Source organism: Danio aesculapii, chromosome 20, assembly GCF_903798145.1.
Source record: "Danio aesculapii chromosome 20, fDanAes4.1, whole genome shotgun sequence".
Lineage (NCBI taxonomy): Eukaryota > Metazoa > Chordata > Actinopteri > Cypriniformes > Danionidae > Danio > Danio aesculapii.
In genome coordinates, this window is record NC_079454.1 from 39,958,178 (window position 1) to 39,974,916 (window position 16,739).

General features: G+C 37.1%; 1 protein-coding gene across 1 annotated transcript in view; it reads left to right on the forward strand.

The window, feature by feature from the left end:
• Positions 1-1,832: 1,832 nt before the first annotated feature.
• The window catches only part of msraa (methionine sulfoxide reductase Aa), a 152,618-nt gene continuing 137,711 nt past the window's right edge, over positions 1,833-16,739 (forward strand). Inside the window, exon 1 of the mRNA XM_056445530.1 lies at positions 1,833-2,001. Within this exon, the coding sequence (XP_056301505.1) occupies positions 1,866-2,001 (136 nt within the window). The 5' untranslated portion in view covers positions 1,833-1,865. The remainder of the gene's footprint in view (positions 2,002-16,739) is intronic.

The window sequence follows — 16,739 nt, forward strand, 5'->3', positions numbered from 1 at the left end:
ATCTATCTATCTATCTATCTATCTATCTATCTATCTATCTATCTATCTATCTATCTATCGTTGTCATTCCATCTATCCATCCATCTTTCTATCATTCTGTCTCTTTCCATTATCTATCTATCTATCTATCTATCTATCTATCTATCTATCTATCTATCTATCTATCTATCTATCTATCTATCTATCTATCTATCTATCTATCTATCTATCTATCTATCTATCTATCTATCTATCTATCTATCTATCTATCTATCTATCTATCTATCTATCTATCTATCTATGCATGCACATTGCAGTGTGTCTTTTATTGCATGTATTGTGGGGGTTTGCATCCGCGCATGCACTTGCTTTGAGGTCAGCAGAGGTCTCCTGATCCTCTCTTGTGTTGCAGTTTAGAGGACTGTCGTCTGCCGCACGCGTGCCTCGAACAAACACATTCGACACGGAGTGAACTCCAGATGGTAAAGCTTTTCAATCCACCCTTATGCTGACGACACATGGATAAAGACACTGTCTCTAAGTGCTCGAAGACAGCCAACACCTTCTAGGGCCCCTGAATATCATCTCATTAAACGAAGAAATGTCTACTCAGTGCTCTGTTTTCTGTATGTTTATGATTATTTTCTTTCATTCATTTTCTTTTCGGCTTAATCCCTTTATTAATCTGGGGTTAACACAGCGGAATGAACCGCCAAATTATCCAGCATATGTTTTTACACAGCCGATGCCCTTCCAGCTGCAACCCATCACTGGGAAATATGATTATTTTATTTCTCCTTAAGGATATAATTTTTTTTGTGAATATGCAATAAACACATTCCCCAAACCATTAATACATGCAAAATTGACAAAGTTATAATGTGATGTAATTTGATTTAATTAAACAAGCTTACACTGTAAAAAATATCCATAATTTTGCGTTTTTTCAGCAGCTGGGGTGCCAGAAAAAACGTAAATGAACAGCCTTAAAATTACAGACATTTACCATAAAATAACAACACTTTAAATTCAGAAATTTAACAGAAATTTAAATTTAAGGATTTTTTCTTAATTTAATGTCCGTTATTTTACAGAAAATGTCTGTAATTAGATGTTTTAAGTTTTTTTCCTTCGAAAAAAAACACGTTAAAATTTCCGACTTTTTTTTTTTTTTACAGTGTAGTACATTGCAGCTAAATGATCATTCACAGTATGTCATTCGCGGTAATTTGTGTCATATAGTCATAATAGTGTACACTAAAAACATCCGATATTTTAGTTTTTTTTTTCGACAGCTGGGGTGCCGGAAAAAACATAAAATAACAGCCATTAAATTACAGAAATTTACTGTAAAATAACGGAGCTTAAATTACAGAAATGTCCTCAAATTTTAATTTCTGTAATTTAACATCTGTTATTTTACAGTAAATTTCTGTAATTTAAGTCCATTATTTTACAGGGAATTTCTGTCATGTGTATGTATGTGCATGTATGTATTATATATATATATATATATATATATATATATATATATATATATATATATATATATATATATATATACATATATATATATATAAAGTCTAAAGTCTTCACACACACACACACACACGCACACACACACTCTCACACACACACACACACACACACACACATATATATATTATATTTATTTATTTATTTATTTATTATTTTTTTAAAACATTCTGCAAGCTAAAAGTTGTATTGATCACCATGCAAAGACAGAAAGGACTCTACTAAAGAAGTGTTTAAAGTTTGATTAAAACATTTAATCACTTATTTACAATAAATGTATGACCGCAGTTATGTTAAGTAACGAGCACGCGCTTGTGCAATCGTTACGCACGTGTCCCGTGTTTGTGCTCATGGTCGCGCGAACTTCCGTGCGTTTGATTTGGCGTCAATTTATCCAAGGTAGAATGGGAGAAATGTCTTCCAAAGTGCAAATGATATCGCCGGAGGAAGCGCTGCCTGGAAGGGAGCAGAGCATGAAAGTGTCAGGTATGGTGCTGTGGATTTGCCTGAGTGTTTCAGTTCACGTGCTAACGCAGCTATAAGCGGACAAACCAAGGCAGTGTTTTACGGTGAAAGTCGCGATGTGATACAATGTTATAGGTTACGTAAATAAAGCCAAAGTTCACGCTTGTAAAAGAGAGCTATGAAGGGTTTCTCGCAGTCGAGAAAACTGGGGGCTTTGTTTTGTTTTTCCTGGATCTGTGTGACGCGCATGCGCAGTGGCACAGCAACGTCTGCTCATTTTTAGAGATTATTTATAAATAATATTTCATATTTCGCAGTACGCAGGGATCAACTGATATGCTTTTCCGCGACACCATTAACGTTAAATACATCTTATACATAACCTTTCTTTCATTTTTCATAAATGTTTTACGTTAAAGTGGCATTTAGGTGAAGCAAAAGTCTTTTTTTTAACCGTGTAATATCTCCAACTCTCTTGGCATTAAATATTCAATATCTTTTTTCCCTCAAAGGCAGGAGTACAGGGTAGTAAAGGGCAATAAAAGGCACACTTGCAGTGGAACAGAACAGCTGACTCAGGCTCTTACATAAAAATGGAAATGCTGCTTCTAGGAGGGTGAAGAGCTCTGATGGGAACAGGAGGCTAGCTACAAATCCTAAATCATCCCGCTTAAGACACGTAATTTCAACCAAATTAAAACACTTGTTTAAATAGCTAGTAGTTATTTAGTAGACAGTTCCATCCAAACTGATATGGATATCATGGGTCCAATTTTTAAATGGCATGCATGTAATCATTTTCAAATACCTTTCAGTGTGTAAATGTGTTGAAACTAGGCACGGCATGATAACCGGGTTCAAGGTTTACCACAGTTTGGAAAGTCAGCATTTAAGAATCGCTAAAATTTTCTGTTATATCGTTCCTATGGTATATGTAAGTTTTTTTTTATGTGTTTTTTATTGTCTTGTACTTGTATAGTCAGTATTTTTTTTTTAAACTTATGAAGAGCGCAGAAGTCAATAATTTGTTGAAATTATTTAGCCTGACATGTTTACCGCTCCAAAATATTATAAATGTTTCCTAAAATAAAATATATTATGTTCAATGTGGAATTTTTTAAAACTTATACATTTAAAAATAACAAATTTTAAAGCAGTAAACACAATACCGTGATGCTGTGAAACCGAGACATTTTTATCCAAGGTTATCATACAGTCAGAATCTTATACCGGCCCATAGGTGAAACAACAACAAACAACAACAAAGCGAGATGTTCCCTGACTTCCTAGGTTCTCTATGAAGGCTTGTAAACTGGTCAGTATGTAAAGATTTTTGCCAGAAAAATGAAAGGGACTCTCCTGCAAGCTTCTTTTCCCTGCAATGACAATTAAAAGGATATTTCACCTAAAAAAGTAATTTCTGTTTACTTGTTTTTAAACATTCATCTCGAGAGGAAATAGCAGATCATCACATGTTTACATATTAACCTAAACATTGCTTTCAGCAGTGTTTATGGCATCTGGATTTTGGTGTCAGTATATTGCTAAGAAAGTATTAACTTTTTGCTTTTAATATAAGAATAAAAAAAACTATGCAATTATTACCAGCGCAGTTACATGGGGAAAATTGAACCATCTTGGGTAACACGGTGGCTCAGTGGTTAGCACTGTCACCTCACAGCAAGAAGGTCGCTGATTCGAGTCCTGACTGTTGGCTTTTCTGTGCATGTTCTCCGTGTGTTCATGTTATATTTTACTGTGCTCCGGTTTTTCCCATAGTCCAAAGACCTGCAGCATAGGTGAATTGGATGAATTAAATTAGTCGTAGTGTATGTGTGTGAATGTGAGAGTGCATAGGTGTTTGCCAGTACTGGGTTGCAGCTGGAAGGGCATTCGCTGTGTAAAACATGCTGGAAAAGTTGGAAGTTCATTCCGCTGTGGCGACCCCTGATGAATAAAAGGATTTAGCAGAGGGAAAAAATGAATGTATGAATAAATTTAACCATCTTACAAGTTGGCAAATTGATGGGTAACTCATAAGAATTCATACAGTGTCATTCGTACAAAATTGTAGGACTTTTCAAATGTGGAAAAAGTCATTTAAATTCATACAATAAAAGGCACCAAATTAAAAAGTGAATTGTCATGAGATTGAATTTGTGTTTCAGAGCATTTACTTTGTTGACTGCAGTTCTCTTAATGTCCACTGGTGTCGTAAATGACCATTAGCTATTTTTCCATCCACCTATTTTTATGCATATTTTGGTTTATTACATAAAAACTGCTTAATGCAAGCACCAAGATGCGCATGGATTTTGAAAAGTAGGATCACGTTTTTATCCAATAAAAAATGTGCATAAACTATGATGAAAACAATTTACCAAATAAATTCCAGTAGGTGCATTAAAAAGGTCATGTGATTTTTGTTATAAGAGATCATGTGATGATAAAAATGGGTGTGATGGGACATCCTTAATGGACAAACCAGAAAACCAACATAGTGAAATATCTGAAATTTCGTTTAGGTCATTCTGAAGTTCCTTAACCAAAGTCTGTCATCAAAGCGACAATGGATTGTTAAATCTTAGGACTTTCTTGAGTGACTACGTGCCTAAAAAGCAGTTTCACGCCTTTAAAATTCACAGTGCGTTAATTTGCATTTCATTTTATGAGGCGAATGTAATTTATTATACAGAAAAAAAGACTCACATTGACTTCTCCGAAGGCAACAAATTCAGTTTTTTTTTATTTTGATATTTGGCTCCAGGGTAGCACGGTGACGCAGTGGGTAGCACAATTGCCTCACAGCAAGAAGGTCGCTGGTTTGAGCCTCGGCTGGGTCAGTTTTCATTTATGTGTGGAGTTTGCCTGTTCTCCCTGTGTTTGAGTGGGTTTCCTTCGGGTGCTCCGGTTTCCCCCCCAAGTCCAAAACAAGTGGTATAGATGAATCGGGAAGGCTAAATTGTTCGTAGTGTATGTGTGTGAATGAGTGTGTATGGATGTTTCCCAGTGATGGGTTGCAGCTGGAAGGGCATCCGCTGCGTAAAACATATGCTGGATAAATTGGTGGATCATTCCGCTGTGGCGACCCCAGATTAATAATAGGGACTAAGACGAAAAGAAAATGACAGAATGAATGGATATTTGGCGCCAGTTTATCAGGAAGTGACAATTTAGTTCTTTTTCACTCATTGGATGGAATCAGTACTTTGTTTACAGTGTTGTATGCAAGATTTCAGTTTTTTGTGCATAAGTTTAATTCACATTTTTGGAACCTTTGGAAAATTTGCACAAGAATTCCAGTCTCATTCACGTCCATTGATTTTTAGCTATAAAAACAGCTTGTTAGGCTGTAGCAAAATTGTCTTATTTTATTATTTTTATATATACAGTTGAAGTCAGAATTATTTGCCCCCCTGTTTATTTTTTATCCTCAATTTCTGTTTAACATGGAGGAGATTTTTTTCAACACATTTCTAAACATAATCGTTTTAATAACTCATTTCTAATAACTGATTTCTTTTATCTTTGCCATGATGACAGTAAATAATATTTTACTAGATATTTTTTAAGACACTATACAGCTTAAAGTGACATTTAACTATTAACTAACTTAATTAGGTTAACTAGACAGGTTTGGGTAATTAGGCAAGTTATTGTATAATGATGGTTTGTTCTGTAGACTAAAAATATATACAGCTTAAAGGGGCTAATAATTTTTACCTTAAAATGTTTTTTTAAAAAATCAAAAACTGCTTTTATTCTAGCCGAAATAAAACAAATAAGACTTTCTCCAGGAGAAAAAAATATTTTCAGACTTACTGTGAAAATTTCCTTGCTCTGTTAAACATCGTTTGGGAAATATTTAAAAACAAAATAAAATCAAAGGGGGGCTAATAATTCTGACTTCAACTGTATATAGTCATAAAGACACTTGTCTATTACAGTTTGATAATCCTAGTCATTTCCCACAAAGCCAAATGAATCAGAATTCCTAAAACAATTACAGAAAAAAGCTTGCTTCCCCATTGAAGAATTACATCAAAAGAGATAATATTAATAGAAAAACTCTATCATTTCTTTGTGCAGTTTACACGCATGCATTATTTCAAATCTGTATGACTTTTTTTCCCTTAAAAATTGCAAGAGCAATACACACTTTTACACACTTTTATTTTTAAGCGTAAAAAGAAGCATGCACGTTATTTTACAATCACACCTTCTGTCCGACTGCAAAAAATAACTGCATATATTGGCAGGCGTAATAATGCCAGCGTTTTCATTTTCAAGAAAACTGTCCCTTTTGGAGCAAATTACTTGTCTTGCTCAAGGGCGTGAGAGTGATAACACAAGGTTAGTTTCTCTCGGAGGTCAAACTTGCAATTTTCTGGCTACCAGCCCTGGGCTATACAGCCACACACCTTGTCCCATCGTCCCAGCAGCAGGTCCGAGTGGATATTCCCTTTCCCTTTTTTTTGTTTTGCAGATATTGCCTCTGCATTCATTTAAATTGGACAGCTGTGGAGTTATAAAGGGATTTTTAGAGCAGCTTATTTTTGTAACGCCACACTGAGAGAATGATTCATTGGATTTACTAAATTTTTTTAAGGTAAGTAGTTGTGAACAATTTATATAGGCTGAATTTAAGCAAATTAAATTTAGTAATGTTTAACTTAATTTGTTTGCCCATATAAATCGTTTGCAACCACTGACCTTAATAAATGTAGTAAATCCAATAAATTATTATTTTTCATTGTAGAAGTTTCTAAGTGCAACAACATATCTGCAATGCCTCGCTCTCAGGAGCATCCGCAAGCTGCTTGACATGCGACTCACATTGGCGTTCAGTGCAATGGCATGAAGCGCCCATGCAGGGATCCACCCCTTCAGACTGCAGTGAACTGATTATCTCAAGGCTTCCCCTTGGCAACGGGACTCCGGCGCGGGGCTGGCAGGTTGCCAGGTAACACTCTGCACCACTGACACACGCGTGTCTCGCTTTGAAGATGTAATGAACCTGGTTGAAGGTTACAGACCACAGAACAGATGGAAGAATGAGATCAGAGCTCGGGGCAGCGCCACATCTCTTTGAACACAAGCAGCTCTCACTCAAAACTTTTTGGGCGCTCAGCTCAGGTGTGGAGGGAACTGCTCCATGTCGTTCAAGTTCTGTTCTTGGAGTGCTCTTTTGCTGTTTAAAGTATGCACTCACTTGATTGATCTTTTTTACTAATACATTTGAAATACTACATTATAAGTATGGATTCTCCGATCGATCGGCAGGAGATCGCCAATCTGGCTGATCTCATGAGCTGATCAGAGGTGTTTTGAATTATATAAAACACCCTGGAAAAACAAATTTGAACAGAGTTTGTTATTCCCTCTGAAGACTTTTAAAATATCTTTAAATTCGACATTTTATAGAGTCCATATTAAAGCAAAACCAATTTCGTTTTAAATTATGGGAACTGGAAGAAATCATGCTGTCAGTAATTCTTTTAAAGGGCTTATTTCTAAATTCTATGCCTTATTTTACTCTGATTCCTCCGTTTATGAATCCTTGAAACCACTATGGGAACAGGACATAGAAGTTCTGTTTAATCCTGAAGATTAGTCCATGATCTGTGATAGTACTTTTCCAAAATGTACCTCAATTTCCATACTTGAACAAAAGTCTGTTTTTCCACAGAATTTATTTTACACCTGTTCGTCTGCATAAAATGTCCTCAACCTGTTCCGACCTCTGTTTTAAGTGCAAAACTTGTAAGGGCGCATTGTTTCATGTATTTTGGTCCTGTGTTCACATCCAACCATTTTGGAGAGGGGTTCATTCTGCAATCCAGGAGATGATTGGAAAACGTTTTATTTTCTCCCCCTCACTTTTTTGTTGAATGACATTCCTGAAGACCTTTTTGACTCAGAGCTTAAACTTCTGTGTACAACTCATACATTTCTAGCTAAGAAATGTAAATTACTAAAATGGTCTACTTCTCAAGTTGAGAAACTTCTCAGTTGTAAGTTTTTCTTCCTTTTGAAAAAATTAACCTATGACCTCAACCACATACAGCACAAATTCAAGAGACTTTGGGAACCTCTCCAATCCTTTCTACATAAACTCTGAAATTTTTATTTTGAGAGCTCTGGCTTCTTTTGTTTTGATTATTTAATTTTTTTATTTTTTTTATTTCTCATTATTATTATTATAATTTTATTAACTTACATTTTTGTAAATTTTGGGGATGGTTTGTTTGTTTGTCAGGTTGTCTTTTTGTTGTTTGTACTGTTTGAAAATCCTTAATGATAAAAACACCCTGGAAATGATGCAGATGAGAATGAATTAGCAAGAGAACAGATTGCGAGAGGCACGGTGATGCTCTAAGCTTTAGATTTGTTAGGTTAGATGAGTAGCACAGTATCTCGAGTACACTGTAAAACCCAAAAGGTTAAGGTAACTCAAAACATTTGAGGAAAGTTCAAAATGTAATTCTAATGAGTACTGTGAACTTAATCCATTTGAGTAAGCGAGGAAACCGATTGCTACAAACCATTTGAGTTAAAAAAAAAAAAACTGACCTGTATGTCATCATTCCCCACACCACTAGGTGTTATGGATTTTCGGCAAGTTGTTAATCATTTAAAATATAATACAATTTACTATGATCACTTTTGTGAATGACATTGCATGCACACACACACACACACACACACACACACACACACACACACACACACACACACACACACACACACACACACATACATACATACAAAAAAAATCCTTTTTTAAAATATTTTGCCAAATACCTCTCAATGCATTTCACCTCATCAAAAAAAGTAACTAGGTTTCAATGTTCAACATTCTTGAAAATATCTCCTTTTAATGTCAAACACAATTACGTTTAACAAACATAAACCTATACTTGAAAAATAATAATAGACATTTGTGACTATACATGTATTGTTTTACTTGTAATTTTAATACAATTTTCAGTAACAGCAAATCCAGCGGAATGCTTGGCCTTAGCAAGAAGCAAATATATTGATTCAGTGTAAAAGTGTTTCATTATTGCCAGGCGGCAAATACGCAAAGGCAAATTAATTTGCGTAATTCAAACAGTGATTTGACTAGGTGATGCAGAAGAAAAGAAATGGCTGATTGCTTGAACACGTCTCTAATAAGGATGTTTTGCTATTTGTTCCATGTTTGTTTTTCCCCAAACATTAATCAGAACTGAACCATCAGAGATTACATTTGCACCTCTCAAAGATGACCCATAATGAAGCATTAAAAAAATACATTTGCTATAGGCAATATACACTCACCGGTCACTTTTTTTTATTTCTAATCAATTACATGGCAGCAACTCAATGCATTTAGGCATGGAGACACAGTCAAGACAATAGAATCAGAATGGGGAAGAAAGGTCATTTAAGTGACTGAACGTGGCATGGTTGTTGGTGCCAGACGGGCTGGCCTGAGTATTTTAGAAACTGCTGATCTACTGGTATTTTCACGCACAACCATCTCCAGGGTTTACAGACAATAGTCAGAAAAAAGAGAAAATATCCAGTGAGCGGCAGTTCTGTAGGCACAAATGCTTTGTTGATGTCAGAGGAGAATGGCCACCCTCATTCAAGCTGATAGAAAAGCTACAGTAACTCAAATAACCACTCATTACAACCGAGGTATGCAGAAGAGCATCTCTGAATGCACAACACATCCAATCTTGAGGCCGATGGGCTACAGCAGCAGAAGACCACACCGGGTGCCACTGCTATCAGCTTAGAACAGAAAACTGAGGCTACAATTCACACAGGCTCACCAAAACTGGACAATAGAAGATTGGAAAAACGTTGCCTGGTCTGATGAGTCTCGATTTCAGCTGCGACATTCGGATGGTAGGCTCAGAATTTGGCATCAACAACACGAAAGCATGGATCCACGGGTGCCTTGCATCAACGGTTCAGGCTGGTGGTGGTGTAATGATGTGGGGGATATTTTCTTGGCCCACTTTGGGCCCATTAATTGCAATTGAGCATCGTGTCAACACAGCCTACCTGAGTATTGTTGCTGACCATGTCCATTTCTTTATGATCACCATGCATACCCTTCTTCTGATGTCTACTTCCAGCAGGATAACGCTCCATGTCATGAAGCACGAATCATCTCAGACTAGTTTCTTGAACATGACAGTGGACTGTACTCAAATGGCCTCCACAGTCACCAGATTCCAATCCAATAGAGCACCTTTGGGATGTGGTGGAACGGGAGATTCGCATCATGGATGTGCAGCCGACAAATGTGCAGTAACTGTGTGATGCTATCATGTCAATATGGACCACAATCTCTGAGGAATATTTACACTAAGGGTTAAAACTGTTCTGAAGGCAAAAGTGGGTCCAACCCGGTACTAGTAAGGTGTACCTAATAAAGTGGCCAGTGAGTGTAGATAAACTGCATTCATATTCTCTGCACTAGCTGTTCATTTGTCAAATAATCACAGCAGTTTTTACTACATCATTTGGAAGGGAGGACATTTTATTATTTTTTTATTGGGAGTGTGTCCTTGGGACTGTCCTGATTTTGGCACCGGATCACTGTAATGTCCCCAAAAATGGCAGCAGTAACACAGGAGATTCTGTTTTGGCATGCAGTGAATGATCGTGGCACTGAAAAGAAGAACAGCAGCAGAGTTTTTCTTGCTAGGACACATTTGCAAGTGACTATAGGTGAAACACAGAGCAACTCTCAAGTGGAGCGGATGAAGGAGGGACGTTGGCGAGAATGGGATGACAGACATTCCCATGTCCTCATGTCTGTGCATCTGGCGAGGGAGGAGGGGGGATCAAATCTGGATGGAGGTGGCAGGGAATGGCAGAGAAGAGAAATTAATTTGAGATTCGTTTTGATCAATTTGCCTAAATTGCTGCTTTTTGGGGGGAGATGATGAGGAGGAGGGCCCAGACGAGCAGACACAGGCTGGAGCTCCGCCAGGGTTTTTCGGGAAAGTTGCCACGCCGGGAGTGCAGGAGTACGGAGAGGGAGAGGAATGGAAGAGAAAAAAAAGCCCAGGCGAGATTTGGCAGGGTACTATCGCAGCTCTCTTTGTCTGTTTGCTCAGCTTTTGCGCAAAGGAAATCAAAAATACCCAGAGTGCAGGAGCTCAGCTTCAGTGCTAAAAACTCAAGCCTATAAAGAAAACTGCATTATATATTTGCAGGAAGCTAGGGCAATGAGGACGCACGGTACAGTTGTTTTTTTGACAGTTTTTGAAGAATTTGTGCTTTCGTTTGGACTGGACTGAAGTTGTTTGCTCCAAGAGATGACCATTCGTCTTCAAGGGTCTTTGTTATATTAACCACGAGTCAAGATGCATCTGACTTGTTTACGTTCTCACTAATGGCTTCACTATTTGAGGAGAATGTCTGGAAGAATAAACAGCGAGTGCCAGAAAAGTTTGTGCCTATACAATTGGACTACAAAGTTTTGTTCTTACTTTCATAACTTCTAAAACTATGGGCCAGAGCGAAGACGCTGCATTCCAAAGGGGGAAGTTGATGTTTTTTGTCTTGGAAGAGGAAGTTAGGTGACTTTCCAACTGTCCTCAACTACAGTTTCCTTTCTATTATTTATTTCTATTTTTTTATTTTGGGGTGTGTTTCCAGAAAACTAAGACTCTTTGCATTTTAATGGGTATCGCAAATGAGATTTTGATGTGATTCTTGCTGTTGGGGAATTTAATGAATTTACCAAAGTAAAGATGGATTGTTGGTCAGCCATTTTGGTTCTCAAAGTTTATGGTCAACGAATGTCTGGAGTACAAAGAAGGCCTGGATGTTGATTTCCTAACATCTGTAAGTGGTGTTTCTTTCAAGCCAAATAATGCAGTTTTGACTCCTATTAAAGGGATAGTTCACACCAATTTTAAATTTCTTCACCTTACTTGCATGTTCCAAACCTTTTTGACTTCCTTTCTTCTGTTGATCGCATAAGAAAATATTTTGAATAATGCTGGTCTTCCTCTGCAATCATTGTCTTTCCAACATTCTTCAAAAGATCTTCAACTTATAAAAGAAATTCTTAAAGGTTTTGAACTACTTTTTAAGGTGAATAGTTGAACTGAATTTAATAAAGATGTCATTTTTAGGTCAATTGTCCTTTTAAGAATGATAGTTATGTTAAAGTTTTTTTTTTGATGCTGAAGAAATACTTTGTGTGGTGGCACGGTGGCTTAGTGGTTAGCACTGTCTCCTTACAGCAAGAAGGTCGCTGGTTTGAGTCCTGTCTGGGTTAGTTTGTATTTCTGTGTAGAGTTTGCGTGTTCTCCCTGTGTTGGCGTGGGTTTCCTCCAGGTGCTCCGGTTGCCCCCACAGTCCAAACACATGTGGTATAGGTGAATTGGAGTAGTAGTAGTGTGTGTGTGTGTGTGTGTGTGTGTGTGTGTGTGTGTGTCAATGATAGAGTGTAAGGGTGTTTCCCAGTACTGGGTTGGGGCTGAAAGGATATCCGTTGCGTAAAACATATGCTGGATTAGATGGTGGTTCATTCTGCTGTGGCGACCTCTGATAATCAGAGGCTAAGGGTGTTTTCACACCTGCCTTATTTAGTTAGGTTGAATAGCACTACAGTTCGTTTTCCCTCTTGGTGCAGTTCGTGAAATGTATCTATCGCACTCGAGTGCGCACCAAAAGCGGACCAAAAAATGTACCGAGACCTCCTTGAAGAGGTGGTCTTGGTACGCTTTCAAAAGAACCCTGGAGCGGTTAGTTTGTGGTAAGAACATGATCCAAACTAAAGCAGACCCAACCTCAAAAAGTACTGCGCCTTTTTGGACTAATCCAGCTGCCGTAGTCCAATGTGCTGTCACATCTTATTGTGGAGGAAAAATATTTGTTGATAGCACTTTACCAATAATTTTAAACAGAGAGAGGGGGAAAAACATTACCTGATGGATCGAAGATGTCACAGTTTAGCTAAATTAATTCATGCCTCCACCTGAAGAGATGTGCGATGCACCTTCGCCGTTTGCAATGGATTAAAACATTGCTTTGCAGCCACAGCCGCGGTTCATTTTTGAAATGTATAGTTTGTCTAAAGTGATGTGTATAAACTATATATAGTATACTATGACCAGATACAATCAGCCAGCGCAGTCGTCCCTCAATAATAAAAAGCAACATTTTGTGTCTGGCGGTGTTTACTTGCGGGAGTTCCATTAGCACATTAATTCTGACCAATCTAAAGACAGTTTAGGAAATACGTTCAACAACATCTGGCCAATGAGTGATGTGCATTTTGTCACATGACTGCATTTTGGTTCTTTTCAACTGGTTTGGACCAAAGCAATCAGTGTGGTGTGAAAAGGATCCAAAGACGGCAGAAAAATGCGACAATGTATGATTTGTTGCCCTTGTTCCGGACCAAATTAACTGAACCACTGATGTGAAAGCACCCTAATCCGAAGGAAAATTAATGAATGAATTACTTTGTACACTGAAAAATAAGATTCATTGGATTTGCTCATTTTTATTTGAGGCACATGGTTGCAAACAATTCATATGGGCTGAATTTAAACAAATTAAATGTAGCAATGTGGAACGATTTGCTGTTTTTTTATTATTAGTTGATATTTATCAGGACATGAGATGTGTATGATTTCTCATTGAGAGATAATTTTCTACTATTTTCTGAAATAACCAACCTATACTTTCTATACTGACTCTGAGCAACTTTTATCCTAATCCACCGAGTTTCTGTCTCTCACACATTGGCTTTGCTCATTGGTATTGCACTAGGATTCTGGCTGCATCGGCAGGCTTCCAGTTAATAACTGTGAAAAGGGCAAGAACACAGAAGAGGCAGAGCGAGATTTTGTTGATTCTGTGCCAGGATGATTTTGCCAGATGTGTTTCATCACAAGACAGGTGTCCGTGGCTGATAGAACAGGTGCATTGTGGTGTTTGGCATTATAGTTTCATGTTGTGGTTTTCTGAAAAGGCCTTCTTGTTTTCCAAAGGCCTAAACTCTCTTTGGTGGAATTTTAAACATGTGGATGTTTAATTTTTAATAGTATTTCTGACCTTTGAAGATGGATCCAAATCGAATATCTCTTCGCTGTTTTGTGTACCGTTTTATAATTGATTCATGAAGTAGAATTTTTTTTTTCCACCATCAGCACCTCAGAACAGCTGCTTGGGCAACTGCAAAATGCCATTTGGAAACTCTCCATTGCTTTCTAAAAAAATAATTATTAATTATCAACAAAATTACTCATATACCATCTGGATGGATCTAACTGAACAACCTTATTCATCTGGCATTTGAAAATGCGTATTTAAAGCTTATTTGTGGAGTAGGATAGTACTTTTTTTTTTTTTTTTTTTTTTTTTTTTTTTTTTTTTTTTTTAGTAATAACTCTAGATAAAAAAAAAAATACATGTACGACTGCTACTGCTGCAAAGCACAGATGAACCCATTAAAGTACAAACAAAAAAGTGCAGAAGAATTAAACAACATTTGTATGCATTATTGGAAATCCGCTTGACTGTACATCATGTTTTGCTGTTTTTCTACTGCATGTATAGTGTTACACCCCATATAGGAGTAAGGACGTAACATAAAAGAGAGGGAAGACTGCACACATAAACGCTGCTTAAGAAAATGTATAGAGATTTATTTATACAATGATTTTCTCATAAACACAATTTATCTTTCTCAACCTCAGGAGCTGACCAGGCCAAAATAATAAACAAAAAAAATTCAAATTCCCTCTAACTTCTCTATTTCCAGCTAAAGAAATGAAAAGAAAATACACTTTAATTTCTAAATCTCTTATCAACAAAAACTATTGAAAAAGAAGGTACAAAAGCAATTGGTGTCGAGCTCCCTACTAGGCATGGGACGGATACCTTAAAAACGGATACCTTAACCATTTTTAAGGTATACTGCGGTTTGGAAAAGATTTTTTTATTTACATTTTTTTTGTTTTTAGGACAACAGTATCTCCAGCAGAAAAGATCCGTTTTTTAAATTAAACAAATGAAGACCGCAGAAGTCAATGATTCATTTGAATTAGTAAACATGTCAGACTGAATGTTTCAAAATATTATAAATCTTTCATAAAATAAAATATATTGTTTTCAAGGGGGAAAAAGTTTTAGTTTTTTACCCAGACATTTAAAAAGAATATATTTTAGAGCAGTTATCACAATATTGAGAAACCCTGATATTTTAAGGTTATCATACCGTCAGAATCTTATATCGGCCCATGTCTACTCCCTACTTACTATGTACAGATAATTACAACCACGCATCCAAAAAGGGTCAAACAGCAGAGTAGTCATTAAACAGGCAGAGGTCAGACTGACAATGTAACAGAGCGAAAGGTAATGCTCTAAATACTGTAACAGATTTTTCACTGATGAATATACAATAGGGCATCACGGTGGTGCAGTGGGTAGCCTCACAGCAAGAAGGTCGCTGGTTCCAGCCTCGGCTTGGTCAGTTGACATTTCTGTGTGGAGTTTGCACCTCCGGGTGCTCCGGTTGCCCCCACAAGTCCAATGACATCTGGTATAGGTGAATTGGGTAGGCTAAACTTGTCCGTAGTGTACATCTTTGAGTGTGTATGGATGTTTCCCAGTTATTGGTTGTAGCTGGAAGGCCATCCGGTGCGTGAAACATATGCTGGATAAGTTGGCGGTTCATTCCGCTGTGGCGACCCCAGATTAATAAAGGGATTAAGCCGAAAAGAAAATGAATAAATGAATGAATGAATGAATTAATACACAAGAGGTGGCACAGTGGCTCAGTTGTTAGCACTGTCGCTTCACAGCAAGAAGGTCACTAGTTTGAGTCACTGCTGGACCAGTTGGCATATCTGTGTAGAGTTTGCTTGTTCTCATTGTGTTCGTGTGGGTTACCTCCGGGTGCCCTGGTCTACCCCACAGTCCAGTGACCTGTGCTATAGGTGAATTGAATAAACTAAATTGGCCATAGTGTATGAGTGTGTGTGTGTGTGTGAATGAGAGCGTGTTTGGGTGTTTACTGGGTTGTGGTTAGAAGGGCATACGCTGTGTAAAACATACGCTGGAAGAGTTGGTGGTTCATTCCACTGTGGTGACCTTTGAAATAGAGACTAAACCCAAGGAAAATAAATGAATGAATGTAAACTGTTTGACCATTTTCTGCCGTTTATTAGTAATTTCTCCAAAAGGAAACTGAAATGCAAGTTCTAAAACAATCGCAAAAACCAGCACACTAACTCATTGTATGATTAGGTCAATATGTGTAATTAAAACAAATAAAATAGTTGGGAAAAGGTTTATTCTGAATATCCTGATTAGTTGTTTCTGGTTACCTAACAAAACAACCTGATAGCCTCACTTCTGTACTCTAATGACATTGTGTCAAGTAAAGAAAGTGATTAATTAACAATCTCACAAAACCCAAACCTATATATATATATATATATATATATATAAACCTGTAGTTCAGGATTGTCTTTTGAGCTGTAGAATAAGTGGAAGAATTCAGCCATGCATGTGAAGTAGTGTCTTTAAATTATTCATAACTTCCTTTGCAGATAATAGAAAACCTGATATGTTTGCATGGCTTTCAGCAATACCGTTTTTTTTTTTTCAAAGCCCAGAGGTAAAATGCAGAAATGCAGTGTTGTGTTTTAAGTGAATCTCATTGACCCACTTCAAGTCAGTAAATTGCTTGAGAATCTGGTGCCCTTTATGTTTCTTAAAGCATT